General features: G+C 41.5%; 1 protein-coding gene across 7 annotated transcripts in view; it reads left to right on the plus strand.

The window, feature by feature from the left end:
* Positions 1 to 9,761, plus strand: part of CDC42SE2 (CDC42 small effector 2) — a 118,051-nt gene extending 108,290 nt beyond the window's left edge. For 4 of the 7 annotated variants that reach the window (XM_040241797.1, XM_040241796.1, XM_040241798.1 and 1 more), the window contains 3 exons: positions 6,645 to 6,760; positions 6,892 to 6,896; positions 7,283 to 9,761. In XM_040241797.1, the coding sequence (XP_040097731.1) occupies positions 6,645 to 6,743 (99 nt within the window). In that variant the 3' untranslated portion in view covers positions 6,744 to 6,760; positions 6,892 to 6,896; positions 7,283 to 9,761. Of the gene's footprint in view, positions 1 to 6,644; positions 6,761 to 6,891; positions 6,897 to 7,210 lie in introns of all 7 variants that reach the window. The other 3 variants (XM_040241799.1, XM_040241800.1, XM_040241802.1) reach the window with 3 other exon arrangements.
* The last annotated feature ends 8,410 nt before the right edge of the window (positions 9,762 to 18,171 follow it).

The following is an 18,171-nucleotide window of genomic DNA, read 5'->3' on the forward strand; positions in this document are numbered from 1 at the left end:
ATTATAATTGATGAATTTTATTTCTCATCAACGTGTCTTCTTCCCTACTTGTGTTCATAAAAATTTAACTATGTAGGCAAAAAAGAGCTTCCCTTGTAGCTCAGTTGGTAAGGAATCCACCTGCAGCACAGGAGACCCGGGTTCGATCCCTGAGTCGGGACTATTCCCCGGGAGAAGGAAATGGTAACCCAGTCCAGTATTCTTGCCCGGGACATCTAATGGACGGAAGAGCCCAAGAAGAGGAAGTCTGTCCTGTCCCTGCTTCCACGTTTGCCCCTTCTACTTGCCATGAAATGATGGGACTGGATGCCATGATCTGACTTTTAATATTGAGTCTTAAGCCAGCTTTTTCGTTCTTCTCCTTCACGCTCACCAAGAGGCACTTTCTGCCATTAGAGTGATGTCATCCACTTACCTGAGGTTGTTGATATTTTTCTCGGGAATCTTGATTCCAGCTTGTAACTTATCCAGCCCGTTTCACAGGAGTGATGAGGGTTACTTACTGGAAATCCAAATTCTTTTATTTGAAATTAAAGAATTGACTTTTGGAAGAACCAAGTTTGTGCCACAAAACCTGGTGTTGCCAAAAAGGAGCAGAAAGTGAACTGGCAGGCGGTGGGCCGTAGCCTCCTCGGGCGGAGCAGGTTTGCTTAGGCAGCCCTGTAGATTTTAGTTTCTTTTTTAGGATACTCTTACCTAAACTAGTTGTTTAGTCATGTGACTATAGATATTGCAGTAACTCATGTGGTATCACTGGAGTTAATTCCACATAAGTGAATTTTTCAGTAAATGAGTGCACTTACCCATTTAAGATCCAGTCACATGTTCTTGCCTTAAACATGCTGGACCCAAATAAGCTGTGCATTTCACGTCTTGTTATTATCTTCAGTTAGAATGTATTTAAACCTGCCTCACTCTGAATCTGTTAGGCCATCACCCCGTTCCTCCTGCTCCTAGCAGTCTAGCGTGACTCTCATTCTCTGTTTCCAGAAAGCTTCTGACTGATACAAACCAAGATGGGATATACTAAGAGCACTTCCGAGTTTGCAGATAACCTTGTGCCTTTGTTTGGTGAAGTAAGAAAATACCCCACTGGGACTTCCTGGTGGTCCAGTGGTTAAGACTCCACTCTGCCACTGCCAGGGGTCATGGGTTTCATCCCTGCCTGGGGAATTACGATTCCACATGCCACACAGCACGGCCGGAATAAAAAAGAAGATAGCCCAGCATTTTTACATCTCACTAGAATGGTTAGGAGAGATTATCATCTTTAATCACTTTACAACTAGGAAACCTGATATTCACAGAAGATAAATAATTCATCCAGAGTTACAGTATTAATGAATAAATCAGGATTACAGTTGAAGTCTTTGGATTCTACTTTTGGAGTGTAGTTGGTTTACAATATTCTGTTAGTTTCGGGTGTAGAACGAGGTGATTCAGTTAAACATATTCTTTTTTACAGTCTTTTCTCGCATAGATCATCATGGAATATTGAGCAGACGTCCCTGTGCTGTTCAGTAGGTTCTTGCTGGGGACCTGTCTGAAACACTAGTGTGTGCGGTTTGTCCTTTCCTCCCGTGTTTCCCCTTTGGGAACCATTAGTTTGTTTTTGGTATCTGTCAATCTTTCTGTCTTATAAATAAGTTCATTTTTTTAAATTAGAGTCCACATGAGTGATAATATTTGTCTCTGATTGACTTCACTAAGTATGATAATCTCTAGGTCCATTCATTGTACTGTGAATGGCATTATTTCATTCTTAAAATTATTTTATTGGAATCTAATTGATTTACACTGTAGTAGTTTCAGGTATACAGCAGAATGAAAAAGTTTTACACATATCCACTCTTTTTTAGATTCTTTCCCCATATAGGCCATTATAGGTTGTTAATTTTAATAGTTACCTATTGTTTACATAGTCCCAACCTCCCAGTTTATCCTTCTCACCCCCTTTCCCCTTGGTAACCATAACATTGTTTTCTACACCTGTGACTCTGTTTTGTACATAAGTTCATTTGTACCATTTCTTTTAAAGACTCTGCATATAAGAGATATCATATACTTGTCTTATTTTGCTCAGTATGCCAGTCTCTAAGTCCATCCACGTTTCTGCAAATGGCAGTTTTACTCTGTTGAACGGCTGAGTAATAAAAACCCATTGTATATATATACCACGTACTCGTTATCCACTCCTCTGTCAGTGGACACTTAGGTCACTTCCGTGTCTTGGCTGTTGTAAATACTGCTGCTGTGAACACAGGGGCGCGTGTGTCCTTTTGTATTTGTTTTCTCGGGATATCTGCCCAGCCAGGAGTGGGATTGCTGGGTCATATAGTAGTTCTGGTTTGTAAGGAACCTCTGTAGTGTTCTCTGTAGTGGCTGTGCCAGTTTACATTCCCATAAACAGTAGGAGGGTTCCCTTTTCTCCCACTCTCTTCCCAGCAGTTATTGTTATTGTTTGAAGACTTTCTCCAATGATGGCCATTCTGACCCTTGTGAAGGGGTAACCTCGTTGTAGTTTTGATTTGCATTTCTCTGATAATTAGCAGTGTTGAGCACCTTTAAATGTGCTTTTTGGCCATCTGTGTGTCTTCTTTGGAAAAAGGTCTGTTTATTTCTTCTGCCCACTTTTTTTTTTTTTTTTGACATACAACTGCATGCACTGTTTGTATATTTTGGAAATTAATCCCTTGTTGGTTGCCACATTTGCAAATATTTGCTCCCATTCTGTGGGTTGTCTTCATCGTGTTCATGGTTTCCTTTGCTGTGTAGAAGTTTTTGAGTTAAATTAGTTAGGTACCATTCGTTTATTTTCTTTAGAAGGTGGATTCAAAAAGATCTTGCTGCAATTTATGTCAGTGTTCTATCTTTTCTTCTAAGACTTTTATAGTGTTTGGCCTTACTGCATTTAAGTCTTCACCCGTTTCCAGTTCATTTTTGTGAGCGACATTAGGGAGTGTTCTCATTTCATTCTTTTACGTGTAGCCGTCCAGTTTTCCCAGCACCGCTTACTGAGGAGACTCTTTTCTCCAGGGTGCACTCTTGCCTCCTGTGGTGGATCACGTGGCCACACACGGGTGGATTTATTTCTGGCTTTTTATCCTGTCCCACTGATTTGTGTTTCTGTGCCATGCCATCCTGCTTCAGTTACTCTTGCTTTATAGTATAGTCTGAAGGCAGGGAACCTGTTTCTTCAGCTTTGATTTTCTTTCTCAGGATTGCTTTGGCTATTTGGGGTCTTTCCTATATCCATATAAATTTAATAACTTTGTTCTAGTTCTGTGAAAAATGACACTGCTAATTTAATAAGCATCAGATTGAATATGTAGATTGCCTTGGGTAGTATTCTCATTTTGACAGTGCTGATTCTTTCAAGAACATGGTATACATATCCTTCTATCTGTGTTATCTCTGATTTCTTTCATCAGCATGTTACAGTTTTCAGAGTAGAGGTCTTTTTTCTCTTTAGGTGGACTTATTCCTGTGTTTTTCATTGTTTTTGATGTGGTGGTAAATGGGATTCCTTATTTTCTCCTTTTGGTCTTCGTTGTTAGTGTATGGGAATGAAAAAGATGCTGGGTGCTACCTTGGTACCCTGCAGTTTTACTGGATTCATTGATGAGCTCTAGCAGTTTTCTGGTGGCATCTTTAGGATTTTCTGTGTATCATGTATCATGTCATCTGCAAACAGTGACAGTCTTACTTGTTTTCCAGTTTGGATTCCTTTTATTTCTTTTTCTTCTCTGTCATGGCTAGGACTTCGGAAACTATGTTGAATAAATGTGACAATGGATTGTGACATAGATTTACAGACGTTTAAAAAGTCTTATAACCCTGGGATAAATGTCACTTGATCATAGTATATGATCCTTTTAATATAGTTGGAGTATTTTTGCATCTGTGTTCATCAGTGATATTGGCCTGTAATTTTCTTTCCTTTTTTTGTGTGTGGTATCTTTGTCTGGTTTTGGCATTAGGGTGAAGTTGGCCTCATAAAATGACCTTGGGAGTATTTTTCCTCTTCATTCTTTTGGAAGGAGTTTCCAAAGGATAGGTGTTAACTTTTTTCTCAACATGTGATGTAATTTGTCTGTGAAGCCATCAGGTCCTGGACTTCTGTTTGTTGAACATTTTCTAATCATCGTTTCATTTTCACACTCATGATTGGGTCTAAGGCCTGCTTAGACAACCACTTTGCCTGGCTGGACTTCTTTTTCTTGGGGATGGTTTTGCCGTGGCTGCCTCCTGTACGGTGCTGCGAACCTCCATCCACAGTTCCGAAGCCACTCTGTCTGTCAGATCTATTTGTCACTTCCACTGTATAATCTGAGGGATTTGATTTAGGTCATATGTACATGGCCTAGTCGTTTCCCCTACTTTCTTCAATTTAAGCATGAATTTTGTGATCAGGAGTTCATGATCTGAGCCACAGTCAGCTCCTGGTCTTGTTTTTGCTGAATGTATAGAGATTTTCCATCTCTGTCTTTCATTACTTTGAATATATAATGCTACTCCCTTCTGGTCTGCAGAGTCTATGTTGAAGAATCAGTGGATACATTTACGGGGATTTCCTCGTATATCATGTGTTGACCTTCCTTTTTGTGTTGATATTTTATCTTTTGTCAGTTTGATCAGTGTGTCTCAGTGTGTTTCTCCTTGCGTTCATCTCCTGTGAGCCACTCTGCACTTCCTAGACGTGAGTGTCTCCTTTCTCATTAGGATTAGGGAAGTCTTCAGCTATAACGTCCTCAGGTATTTTCTCAGGCCGTCTCTGTCTTCTCCCTGTAGCACCCCTGTAATGTACGTGCTGCTGTGTTTTATGTCCCAGAGGTATCTGAGACTGTCCTTTTTTCCTTCCACTGCTTTCTCTTTGGTCTGTTCCTTAACAGTGATTCTTACCATTCTGTTTCCAGCTATTTATTTTTCATGCCTCATTTATCCTGCCTTTGATTCCTTCTAGTGTATTTTTCATTCCAGGTATTGTATTCTTTGTATCTCTTTGTCTTAACATCTTGTAGCTCTTTGTCAAACATCTCTTGTAGGTTCTCAATCTGTGCCTCATTCTTTTTCCAAGATCTTGGACCATTTTCACCATCATTACTCTAAATTCTTTTTTTTTTTTTTTTTGTAGCTGTCTCTTCATTTAGCTGTTTCCTGTTTTTATCTTGTTCCTTCATCTGAAACATTTCTCTGCCATCTCGTTTTGTCTGTGTTTATGGACTCCTTTATGCTGGCTGCAGGATCATAGTTCCACTTCCCCGAGTGGTCCTGAGGCTTGTGGAAGCCTCCTGGTGGCGAGACCGGTGCTTTCCACCTGGTGGGTGGAGCAGGGGCTTGTCCCTCTGGTGGGCAGGACTGTGTCAAGGGTTTGTCCTGGAGGGTATATGGCACACCTGGGGCCACACTGCACGGTCACAGGTAGAGGGAGGGTGCAGGCCTGGGGTTCTGCCTTTGTCAGGGTTGAGGGTAAAATGCCTAGGCTTCACAGGTTCACTCTTCACTGCTTCCTCCTGGCACTGTTGTGAGGGTTACATGATGTCATATTTTGAAGTGATTCTGTAAATCTGAGAGCAGTCTATTCTGAGGGGATTAACTCATTATTGACTAGAGAAGTTTCAGTCTTCTCTTACATAACCAATTGCTGGCCACAGGTTTCTGCAAAAATGCCCCAGTGTATTAAGGAGACATCATAGGCTCAGCAGAGGATGAGTCAGGTAAAGTTCAGGGGCTCTAATCATGTGATAAAAGCTGGAGAGGATGATTCCCCTGGGCTCAGAGGAGAAAAGGGTATACCACTGAGCTCCTCAGTATGCAGACTCGGCTCTTGGGGTGTGGCCTCTGGCTAAGCTTCCTTTGAATATTCCACATCTTTGAATCCTCATTTGAATTCTTACACTTTTTCATTGTATTAATTTTCCTGACTATATTTGGGCTTCCCAGGTGGCACTAGTAGTAAAGAACCCACATGCCAATGCAGGAGATTCCTGAGAGGTACAGGTTTGATTCTTGGGTCGGGAAGATTCCCCTGGAGGAGGGCATGGCACCCCACACCAGTATTCTTGCCTGAAGAATCCCAGGGACAGAGGAGCCTGGCAGGCTACAGTCCATAGCATTGCAGAGAGGAGGACATGACTGAAGTCATTTTTAGAATAAGAATACTACTATTATGTAAATTTTACCACATGGAGTTTTAAAATTTATCTTTGGTTCACTTTCCTACTTTATTTTTGTATCTGATTCTAATCCAAGAAATAGAGGTGATTGAATATGTGAGGTGGTTTGTAAATTAAGGTGGTTGAGGAACAAAGTTGAATTCATCAATTCATCTTTATCCTTTTGACTGGTTTTGAAATGTAGCCAAGTACCTTGTGAACTACAAAACTTTTTTGTAATAGGGAAGTGGAGTCGGGGGGTGTTTTGGCAAAAAAAAAGAATTGTTCAACCACCAGCACTCCCCATATAATGAAAACAATTTCTAAGTCTATAAAAAGATATATATATATATATATTTTTTTTTTTTTTCCTATAAAAAGTACCCTTCTGGGAAAAGCAGCCCAGCCAAACTGTTAAAAGAACTGACTGGTTGCATTGGCCCCAGTTCCTGACCTGTGCTGACCCGTGCTTCTCCTTTCTTGTCTCAGGTCAGCTCCATTCAGAACCAGATGCAGTCCAAGGGAGGCTACGGGGGTGGCATGGCCGCCAACGTGCAGATGCAGCTGGTGGACACGAAGGCCGGATAGCCCCGGACTTCTCCTCAGTGAGTACCTCAGAGCCCCATGGCCCCTGACAACAAGGAGAGGCTTGGTTCAGACTCCAGTTCAAAAAATAAAAGTCTTATTATAAATGTGAACTTACTGGAAAAGGCAAAAATAGTTTGTTCATAGTCAGTTACAGCATTTGGGTGTTAGTTTCAGATTGTTGTTTACCTTATGAGAAACTTTAAATGCTTTCAGATGTCTTGCTCTGGGGGAGCCTCTGACTGAGATTCTAGTGACAGGATCTCGCTTATGTGTTCTTTAAAGATGAATGAAGTTACTGAGTACTGATACTGTGTGAAATCCCATGTGTGGTGAAGTAATTTTATATTTAACACCATTATGGTAAATCATTCATAATAAATTTTTCAAATTTAAAAGACAACTTCTAAATGGAAGCGTGAAACCCCTAAAGTATAAAAATAATTTGGCTTTTTCTTTTGGTTTTATAGGTCATTGTGAATTTCTGTGTTTTGTTCCAACTGTTAATTTTTTTTTTTGTCATGGTTGCTTTTCTTTCAATTAAAAAAGAAGTGTGATGGCGTCTTGTTCACCCTGTTGTGATTGCTCCAGTGACACGTTCCTGTTCTGCTCTGAAGAAACTTATCGGAAGAACCCTGCGTTTCCTTCAGCTGGCATGCATGCCTTTGGACTCATGGACAGAGTTCTTTGGATTGTGGCTTAATTCTTGATTTTTATGAATATGGGTCTGATTTTAGCATGATCTTTCTTTGTGAATGCTAGCACTGTTTTGCATTCTTCCCCCCCATTTTTCTTTCCACCTTCAACCCCTCTGCCTTATTGATTTTATTGGTAAGCAAAGACCTGCTTTTATTTGTTAATTTGTCACCATTTATGTATATTTTGGAAGGTATGCGGCCCGTAAGCACAATGATCATTTCTATTCATATGAAACTGCAGCAGAGTAGTGTCTGCATGCTCTATGGAATTGCTTGTGTGGGACCCCACAGGATGCCAGAGATGGAGAGTGCCTGGCTGCCATGGGTGGATGATACTGCTGCTATTAGAGAAAGGTGAGCTGTGGCACCAAGTCACATCAGTTTCACAGAAAAAGGCAACTTGTAGCTTAGTTTAGAAGTATGACTTTTATTTAGTTAGAATTATAATAAAAGAAAAACTTGCATTCATAAGGCATTCATTCTGTTGTAAATGTTCGATCTATTTATTTGCGAGCAAGGACCTGGGATTGTAAACAAGTGTGTTTATCTGTTGAGTGTGTGGTAATACCCTCCTCCAGTCTGACTCTGAGCATCATGTTCTTAGTAGCTGTCCATTTCTTTGTGCGCTTGGTCGCAGTTTTTACTTGTTTATGTTGAATACTGTGGTATCCAGCTGGCTTCCAGTAGCTGAGTTTCTTAGCCTCTACTTCTAAGCACGGACTCTGGAGTCATTGGCCTCTCCATGTTCACATTTTGGGACAGTGGAAGTTGCCAGGAGCAGCGGTTGATCTAGCTGTGTGGTTGCCTGTGAGAACAACCTGCATGGTGACTTAAGGTATTGCCAAGAATGCTTGGGCTTCAAAGTGTGTTTTCTTCACAAATTGTATTTCTATAAATGCTCCTCCTAAGGGTGTAGTGCTAAGCCTGGCAGTGGTTTGGTTTCCATTAGAAATTTAAAATCCTATGTCCAGAAAACAGTAAGGAATTAGGTAACTGCATAGAGCGAGATCGATCTAGATCTGTTCTCTTCACCTTAGTCACAATTTCTTAATAAATAGGTAAGTGAATAAATACTGGGTTTATAGAGGTGAAACATGGCAGGATTTCTTCCCCCAGTTCTTCTAAGTTACCCTGTACAGCAGGCACTAGATTATTCAGTCCTTTATTTCTGCAGTTTTGATCTCCATAGGTGTCAGTCTCAGAGAATCTGTCAAGAAAAAACATTGATGCTTAGCAATCAGAATAGGCATTTTGCAATTTAATAACTTCTAAACTTGAATTCATTTAATGCCATCAGTTGTGTTGATACTACATTCGGGATGTTGCCTGACTACCAGTGTCCAGCAGTCAGGGTCCTGACGGGGACGCTGCGGTGTGTACGCTCTCTGAATAACATGGGTTGTTTTAGTGTTGTCAGTGATAATGCTAGTCAGTCTACTTCTGTTTTGACTTTAGTACAGAGTTTATAATTGTGTAACTCCTAGAACAGTACAGGGAGCCCTGGTCCCTTTTCCCTACTTGATGATTTGACTTTAGTCTTTTTCTCAATCGCTCGCTTTCCTGATTCTCCAAGGACCAAATTATCCAGTGAGCACTGGAGCGTGTCTCCATGGTAAGCCAAAGGCTGCACTCTTCAGCCTCTAATTGTTCTGCAGCTGCCTCTGGCAGGCACAAGTAGCCACACTGTGTGCGGGAACACATGCCAAGGAAGGTGCCAATAATGACTCAAGAAAATTACCAAGAATTTTAAGATACTAACCTTGGACACAGTTTTTGAAGGGAGTCCACTTTCCCCTGTTGATAAGTAGGTTTTTAAACCTTGGGATGTCATTTGCTCCCAATAACAATGTGTCGCATTTGAAAATTGAAGCTAACTAAATAGAATTGACTGTTAATATTTTGCTGAAACATGTGCTAACAACTGTTAACTAATGACATGCATTCTTAAAAGAGGTGCTTTCCTGTGATGTAGGCGTGAAGTGGTGCCAATGAGCATAGAGTGGAAATGTGAACTATGCTGATTGGGTTCAGCATTTCCAATGCAGCATTATCCGTGGGCCTTTAAAGATACTTTGTGAGTATATATTAGCTCTCACTTTTGTTATTAAATTATAGCAGTTCTATTATAGAAAGCAAGTTTGCCTTGATTTTGTTTAAAATGACTTCTGCTCAGCACCCAGGAGATAAAATTGACATATTTTTATAATATAAGCATACTTTTTTTGTACATTGTGTTCATTCTTGAATAAAGTAAGTTCAGTGTTGGCTTGTAGATAATAAAAAAGTATTTGATTTTGATTCAATAAATGTTTTTCAATCCTGACTTGGTTATTTTCTTTCTAGGAGATAAATGCTAAAAAGGTGCTGTAAGTGAATTTTGAGTTATGACTACTAAACAAAGGTATCCACCTCAGTGTTTCATGCTGAAGCATTTTGTCCTCACAGTATATATTTAGGATTTAATGGTAAAGGTAAGAATTCTATTTCCCAGTCACATTATCGTATTAGAGAGTTACAGAATATTTCCATTGTCACAGAAAGTGTGGGCAGTTTTGAAAATGTCTGGAGGTACTTTTTGATGTCAGAAGTTGAGTAAGAGGTACCCCTTCAGGGGGACTGCTGCATCTCAGTCCCCACAAGAGACCTCTATGGTCAGAGTGCCCTAGTTGGGAAACTGTGACTTAAAACGTAGCACATCTGTATACTCACCAGATCCTGTTAGAGAATCTTTAATGTGTGGTCGGTCAGGTATTGGGACCAGATCACTTCGGTGTGCCGTATCATGATATTCTAAAATGAAATTATCAGAAAATGGTTTCTCAGAAAGTTTCAGTAATCTTTCCTCATCTCACGTCCAGGGACTCTAAAGGGAAACTGGGTTAAGTGAAAGGATCTGAAGAAAGTCCTGTTGGTACATTAATGAGCTCTATTTGGAGTGCATGTTTTCAAGGCATATGCATAACATGTGCACAAAAAGTAGGACAATCTATAAACAGTGTCAGAATGGAATTTGCTAAAATTTTGAAAATGCAAAATTCTTACATGCCTTCTGCTTCAAAAGATGCTTTTAGCAGACTGGTGAAAAAGCAATTTAAATTTCACCTTTAACTTGCTGTCTCCATCCAGACTGGTCTAGTAAGAGAACTTAATCTGACTATTAATATTTAAGCACCTAAGCTTGGAGGATATTTCTGAGATGACAGTTTTGTTGTTGATACTTTTACCAGCTAGAAGTAGCCTGTGGGTTGCTTTTGCCCCTCCCCTTCTCTTCTCAATCTCCTCATCTTGATAGTTTTTTTAGATGATCTTTATACTGCAGGATCAGAAGATCCAAGTGTTTGGGACTTAACAGTTGCTTTAAGAATAGTGATTCTGGTATTAAAGGATGATTTTAGGCTCACTGAAAGGTAAGAGCAAGAGAATAAAAACTGTGTCAATTCTAACCCCTGATTCTCCTCTGTAAATCCAGGTTCCTGAGTTCACTACACCTCTGGACCAATGATACACTGAACACCTAGACACTGGTTTTTACTCCTTTACAGGAGCAGAAAGTAAGATGCTTTTCTAGAAAGAGCTTGACCTGGTTACCTTTTTTGTAAAGTTGCTACTAGAAGCCATCTAAACACATCCAGCTTTTAAAAATCTGTGTGCCTTTCCAATGTCTTACCTTTACCCTGGCAAGGAGGTGCCAGGCCCACGCTATTGGCTGCAGTGTCAGGAAACATTAAAAACGTTGTACTTTTCAGAAATAGTGAAAAAAAATTTTTGTTAGGGATCTTAAAATAACCTAGATTTGGGTGGCTTAGGAACAAAGTTACTTCTTACAGCTCTGGAGGCGTCCAAGATCAGGATGCCAGTGCAGTGAGGGCCCTCTGCCAGGCACTAATCCCATTCTTGAGAGTTACACCCTTATGACTGAAGCACTCCCAAAGCCATACCTCAAGAACTTAAGTGTGAGCTCCAGGGAGGGGACACACTAACATTCAGATCATAGCAAAACAGGAATACCAAAAAAAAAAAAAAAAGGTTAAAAAACTCAAAGTAGGATACATCCAGAGAGGCCCACACCAAGATTGATAGTTTGATTAAAAGACAGAATCTTAAAAGCAGCAAGAGAAGAAATAAGTGCAAAAACCCTTGAGAATAATAGCAAACAGAATGCACCAGCACAGTAAAAGAATGATAAATGATGACCAAGTGAGATTTATTCCAGAAAAGCACAAATACAAATAGATCAACAGAAGAAAAGTCAGTCTCTGTAGTACACCATGTTTGCAGGGACATTGGGGGAACCCTATTTGGTCATTTCCGGGACAATCCTCAAGACCCTTTCAATAGTAAAAACACTAAACAAACTAGAAGGAAACTAAACAAAATGAAGATCATACATGAAAAGGCCACAGTATGATATCATTCGGTTTCAATGATGAAAGACTGAGGAGATCAGGAACCAGGACTGTGGATGTCTGCTTTCACCACTTTGAACAAAACACTAGAAGTCCTAGCCAGCACAGACAGGAAAAGGCAAAGTTAACAGCTCTCACATCACACACAGCATGATCTGATAAGTAGAAAGTCCTAACAGATCACACACACACACTTGTTAGAACAAATAAAGTGACAGGATACAGAATCAACATGAAAATTATGTTTTTGTATACTAAGGAATAAATTTAACGAAAGAGGCAAAGCTAGTGGAGGGGATGGGATTCCAGTTGAGCTATTTCAAATCCTGAAAGACAATGCTGTGAAAGTGCTGTACTCAATATACCAGCAACTTTGGAAAACTCAGCAGTGGCCACGGGACTCGAAAAGGTCAGTTTTCATTCCAATCCAGAGAAAGGCAATGCCAGAGAATGTTCTAACTGCTGCACAAATGCACTCATGCTACTAAAGTAATGCTCAAAATTCTCCAAGCCAGACTTCAATAGTACACGAACTTTCAGGTTTTCAAGTTGGATTTAGAAAAGGCAGAGGAACCAGAGATCAAATTGCCAACATCCGCTGGATCATGGAAAAAGCAAGAGAGTTCCACAAAAACATCTACTTCTGCTTTATCGACTCTGCCAAAGCCTTTGACTGTGTGGATCACGGTAAACTGTGGAAAATTCTGAGAGAGATGGGAATACCAGACCACCTGACCTGCCTCTTGAGAACCCTGTATGCAGGTCAGAAAGCAACAGTTAGAACTGGACATGGAACAACAGACTGGTTCCAAATAGGAAAAGGAGTACGTCAAGCCTCTATATTGTCACCCTGCTTCTTTAACTTCTATGCAGAGTTCATCATGCAAAATGCCGGGCTGGAGGAACCACAAGCTGGAATCAAGATTGCCAGAAGAAATATCAGTAACCTCAGATATGCAGATGACACCACCCTTACAGCAGAAAGTGAAGAGGAACTAAAAAGCCTCTTGATGAAAGTGAAAGAGGAGAGTGAAAAGGTTGGCTTAAAGCTCAACATTCAGAAAACGAAGATCATGGCATCTGGTCCCATCACTTCATGGCAAACAGATGGGGAAACAGTGGAAACAGTGTCAGACTTTATTTTGGGGGGCTCCAAAATCACTGCAGATGGTGATTGCAGCCATGAAATGAAAAGATGCTTATTCCTTGGAAGAAAAGTGATGACCAACCTAGACAGCATAGTCAAAAGCAGAGACATTACTTTGCCAACAAAGGTCCGTCTAGTCAAGGCTATGGTTTTTGCAGTGGTCATGTATGGATGTGAGAGCTGGACTATAAAGAAGGCTGAGTGCTGAAGAATTGATGCTTTTGAACTCTGGTGTTGGAGAAAACTCTTGAGAGTCCCTTGGACTGCAAGGAGATCCAACCAGTCCATCCTAAAGGAAATCAGTCCTGACTGTTCATTGGAAGGACTGGTGTTGAAGCTGAAACTCCAGTACTTTTTGCATGAGGTGGCCAGAGTTGACTTATTGGAAAAGACCCTGATGCTGGGCTGGGAAAGATTGAAGGTGGGAGGAGAAGGGAACAAGACAACGAGAGGATTGGATGTTATCACTGACCCAGTGGACATGAGTTTGGGTAAATTCTAGGAGTTGGTGATGGACAGGGAGGCCTGGCATGTGCAGTCCATGGGGTCGCAAAGAGTTGAATGCAACTGAACAACTGAACTGAAAGAGGCAAAAGACTTGTATGTTGAAAACTACAAACCATTAGTGAAAGTCAAGACTCGAAGAAATGAAAAGATATCTTGTGTTCATGTACTCTATAAAAATCAATCCTTACTTTCATGTGGAATCTCAAGGGACCCTTGAGAGAGCCAAAATAATCTTCAAAAAGAACAAAGTTGGAGGTATCATACTTCAAAACTTCATACAAATCTACAGTAGTTACCACAGTGTAGTACTATCATAAAGAGATAGATAGACCACTAGAACAGGAAGCCCAGAAATAAACTTTCCTGTGTCTGGTTCAGTGACTTTCAACAAGGATGCTAAGGCCAGTCTTGTCAACAAATGGTGCTGGGGAAATTGGATATGCACACAGAGAATAAAGGTGAACCATGTCAATCTGTTCAGGCTACAACAACAAAATACCACAGACTAGATACAGTATATAAACAACAGAAATTCATTTCTTACCGTTGTGGATGCTGGGAAGTCAAAGATCCAGGTGCCAGCGTGGCTCATGGCAGGTGCCCTCTTCTGCATCTTCACGGGGTGGAAGAGACAAGGGATCTCCCTGGAGCCTCTGAGAGCAGCAGTTCCATTCAGGGCAAAGTCCCCATGATGTAAACAGTTCCCGAAGGTTGACCTACTAGTACCATCGCATCAGGCATTAGAGTTTCAACATACCAATTTTGAGGAGGACACAAGAGTAGACTATCACCATACACGATATACAGAAATTGGATCAAATACATTAACCTAAGACCTAGAACAGTGAAATTTGTAGAAGAAAACATGAGAGAAAAGGTTCAGGACATAAATTTGCAATGACATTTTTGGCTAAGACAAAGCACAGGCAGCAAAAGTAAACAAAACCCAGGCCACTTCAGAATTACCTTCTGTACATCAGAAACATACAGTCAACAGAAAAACAGGTAAACTACAGAATGGGAGAACATTGCAAAGCTTGTCTCTGACAAATGGTTACATCCATTATATACAAAGAACTACAAGTCAATAACAAAAAAAAAAAGCTAAAAAGCAGTTAACGGACCTGAGTAGACATTTCTCTAAAGATAAACAAATGGGTAATAAGCACATAAAAAGATGCTTAACATCACTAATCATGAGGGAAATGCAAGTCAAAACCATAATGAGATAGCACCTCACACTCAATAAGATATATGGCTTTGGTTAAAACCAAAATTAAAAAACCCAGAAAATAATGTGTTAGTGAAGATATGGAGAAAGTGGAGCCCTGTGCACGCTGCTGGGAATGTAAAATGGTGCAAACGCCATGGAAAACTACAGAGGGTCCTCAGATAAAACTTGAAAATACCACTATATGATCTTACTTCTGGTTGCATATTCAGAAGAACTGAGCAGAGTCTTAGACATATTTGCACACAAGAATATAGCAGCATTATATACAACAGCCAAGATACAGAGGTGGCACAAGTGTTCACTGACAGCTGAGTAGAAAATGTGCTGTATATACTGAACAAGGAAATACTCAGTGTTAAAAGCCTGACACATCCAACAATGGGAATGGACTTTGAGGGTGTGATCCTGAGATGGGCTTGGAGCTAGGACCCTCTACTGGGTGTGTACACCTGGACAGATACCTCCTTGAGCAACAGGATACAAAGAAGCTGTAAGTGACTGAAAGTGACTGGAGCAGGAGCCACTGAGGTAACTGCACAGAGCGAGCAAGGGCACCGCCAAGTGGGGGACAGGTCGCCCAGGTTCTGCCTGCTCTCCAACCCATGAACCTGCCCTGGGATTGCTCCATTTAAGGACCCAAGCAGCTCCTCCTGGGGAGGCAGGCAAGGATATGTTTCTTGCTTTGACTTGCTTGTGCTACAAGGTGAGCTCAGATAAAGACTTGCCTGAAATTCTCTGGCCACTTACCAATGTGAATTGATTGGAGTCCAAGGGCCCAGGTTGGTAACAATTTTCACTTAAACCTATCGGTAGGTAAATGCTTAGCAAGTCAAAGAACAGATTAGGGGTTCAAAAGCAACAGCAGATATTTAACGCATATATATGCGATCTAGAAAAATGGTACTGATGAACCTACTTGCAGGGCAGGAAAACAGAACAGTCTTGGGGATACAGCAGGGGAAGGAGCTGAACTGAGAGTAGCGTTGAAACATATACATTATCATTTGCAGAGTGACAGCTAGTGGGAAGTTGCTGTGTAACACAGGGAGCTCAACCTGGTGCCGTGACAACCCAGAGGGCTAGGATGGGAGGAGAGGGTCAAGAGGGAGGGGACATACGTATACCCACTGGTTGATTCACATATGGCTGAAACCAACACACCATTGTAAAGCAATTATCCTCCAATTAAAAATAAATTAGAATTTTAAACAGTAACAGCAGAGTAGGAGAGGGAAACATTAAGAAAAGTATGACATTTACAGACTGTAATCAAGTGTGTGATGAGAACCACCTCCAAATAGACTTGGACATACTGCTGAGAAATGCAAATCACTCAATCACCTACCATCCTTTTCTCTATTCCTCATAAGTGCAAACTTGGGATAAACTGAGTTTATCTTGCGCTCAACATGTTATGCCAGTAGAAATGGTGCTTTCACAATTGAGATCTTGTTAAAAAGGTTCATGGGAACATGACCGACACAAGAACCAAAGACCCTATGAGAGGCCATGTCAGAAGCTCAAGTTACTCAGCAACTGCCCAGCACCTCAGATGCTCATTCCTGTGGTCAGCAGGAGTTCCTGGCTGTAGAAGCCATCACACACCAAGGTCTTTGTTTGCTAGATGACGCTAATAAGATGATGCCTGAGGCTTTTTTCAGAGCATCCTCACCATGCTTAGCACACAGCAGGGACCTAGGGGTGCATGTCTATGGAAAAACCATTCAGTGTTTTCCATTACAGCCCATGATACAACACAGGGCCAGACAGAGTCTCGTGTGAAAAACACTGTACAAAAAACTCTGTGATGTGGACAGAGGCCTTTCCTAGTATGCCAACACTGAGGGAGGGACACACCAGTGCAGCTCAGCCAGTTGCCTCAGGAACTCCGTGAGTGGCATGTAACAGACCTTGACTTTGGTTTTACAATGCGGGCCATTCATTTTGTCCCCTGATGCTGGCTCCTCTTTCTCTGCTTGGGAGTGGGTGACCGCATCCTGCCTCGCAGCCTCTGCTATGGCTCTCAGATACAACCACCAACCAGAGAGCAGCAGGTGTGTGAGTCTAGCTCAGTGCCACCCTTGGTGGTTCTCAGAATGAAGGACTTAACAGGCCTTGTATGAGAGAAAGTCAGTAGCTTAGGCTTCCAGTGAAATAGGTGGTAAAAACAAAACTATGATTTCTATTTTCTTTCCAAGTTAAGAAACATATAGGTTCAATTTTTGTTTTACCTATCAGACTTCAATTAGTTCCAGATTGCCAAAAGCACTTTACATTCCTGGCCTCACAGGGAAGGGAAGGGAGGATGGTCTGGCTGTGGGGCTATGTAAGAGGATGGGACACTGGAGGGAGAAGCTGAGGAGACATTTATAGTAAATACTGGTCACCTGTTAGGCTTGGGCTTGGCTCATTCTCCAATCCATCCTCGTAAGAGATTTACTCTTCCAATGTCACATATAGGTGATGGAACGGATGATTAGAGGATAAATGACTTGCTCGAGATCAAATAGCCAATAGCTGGGCATAGTTATCTTACCGTTTCTGATTCAGCATCACGGGGTCACACAGAAAACTGGCCTTGACCTCCAGGCTAGGAATTCTAAGGAACACCTCACACAGGCCCGCATGCAGCCACATACCCACGTGTGTGTGTATAGGGGCAGGTGACTTTGACTCTCAGGCCCACCCAAACCCCATGGACTGGGAAAAGAATAGTTGCCTTTAAAAGGAGAACGGAGAGTTCTAGTAAGACAAGCACAGGAAAGCTTGTAGGGCAAAATGCAGGAGGGGGTTAAGGCCTTATCTGTCAGCTGTCTGTTAGTGCTTGTTTCAAAGGAGACAAGATTTACAGGTGAGAAGAAAGACAAAGAGGATTCTAAGCTACTCTGCTGGACTCTCAGCTCTCCCTCCCTGTCACCTGGATGAAAAACACCCAGCTCTGAAGCCTCAAACCCTTTGCTTCTCAGGAGCCCAGATCTAACACTGTATTCAGACCCTGGAGACCTGGGAAGATGTCATACTCTTTAAACCAAAAGGTATCAGCAGGATAGGGTTCAGGATGACCCAATGCAAAATATTTTTTAAATTGGAAAGTTAAAAATACTGAAAAGAAAATAAGCAGTAACCCAGAATGCCAGGAACCACCTAGCAGCTGAACCTACCCTGAGTTCCAGGTCGCAGTGGGCTTGCCAGCTGTGGGAAGGTCAGAAGCCAGAAGGGAGGCTCAGTTTGGTGCCAGCAGTGAGAGAGTCCACACGGGATCCCCAGCCTCCTACCATGCTGAGCACCTGGGTCCCGAGCAGATTTCCAGACGACGACTCAACACCTACCTGTTGTGTGCACTTCCTGGGACAGAAAACCGTTCTTTAGTTCATCTTGCTTATTACTCTGCCTCTCAAAGGAAGTCCTGAGCTCAAATAGGATTTAAATATCTAACATT

This window comes from Oryx dammah, unplaced genomic scaffold (assembly GCF_014754425.2).
Source record: "Oryx dammah isolate SB20612 unplaced genomic scaffold, SCBI_Odam_1.1 HiC_scaffold_5, whole genome shotgun sequence".
Lineage (NCBI taxonomy): Eukaryota > Metazoa > Chordata > Mammalia > Artiodactyla > Bovidae > Oryx > Oryx dammah.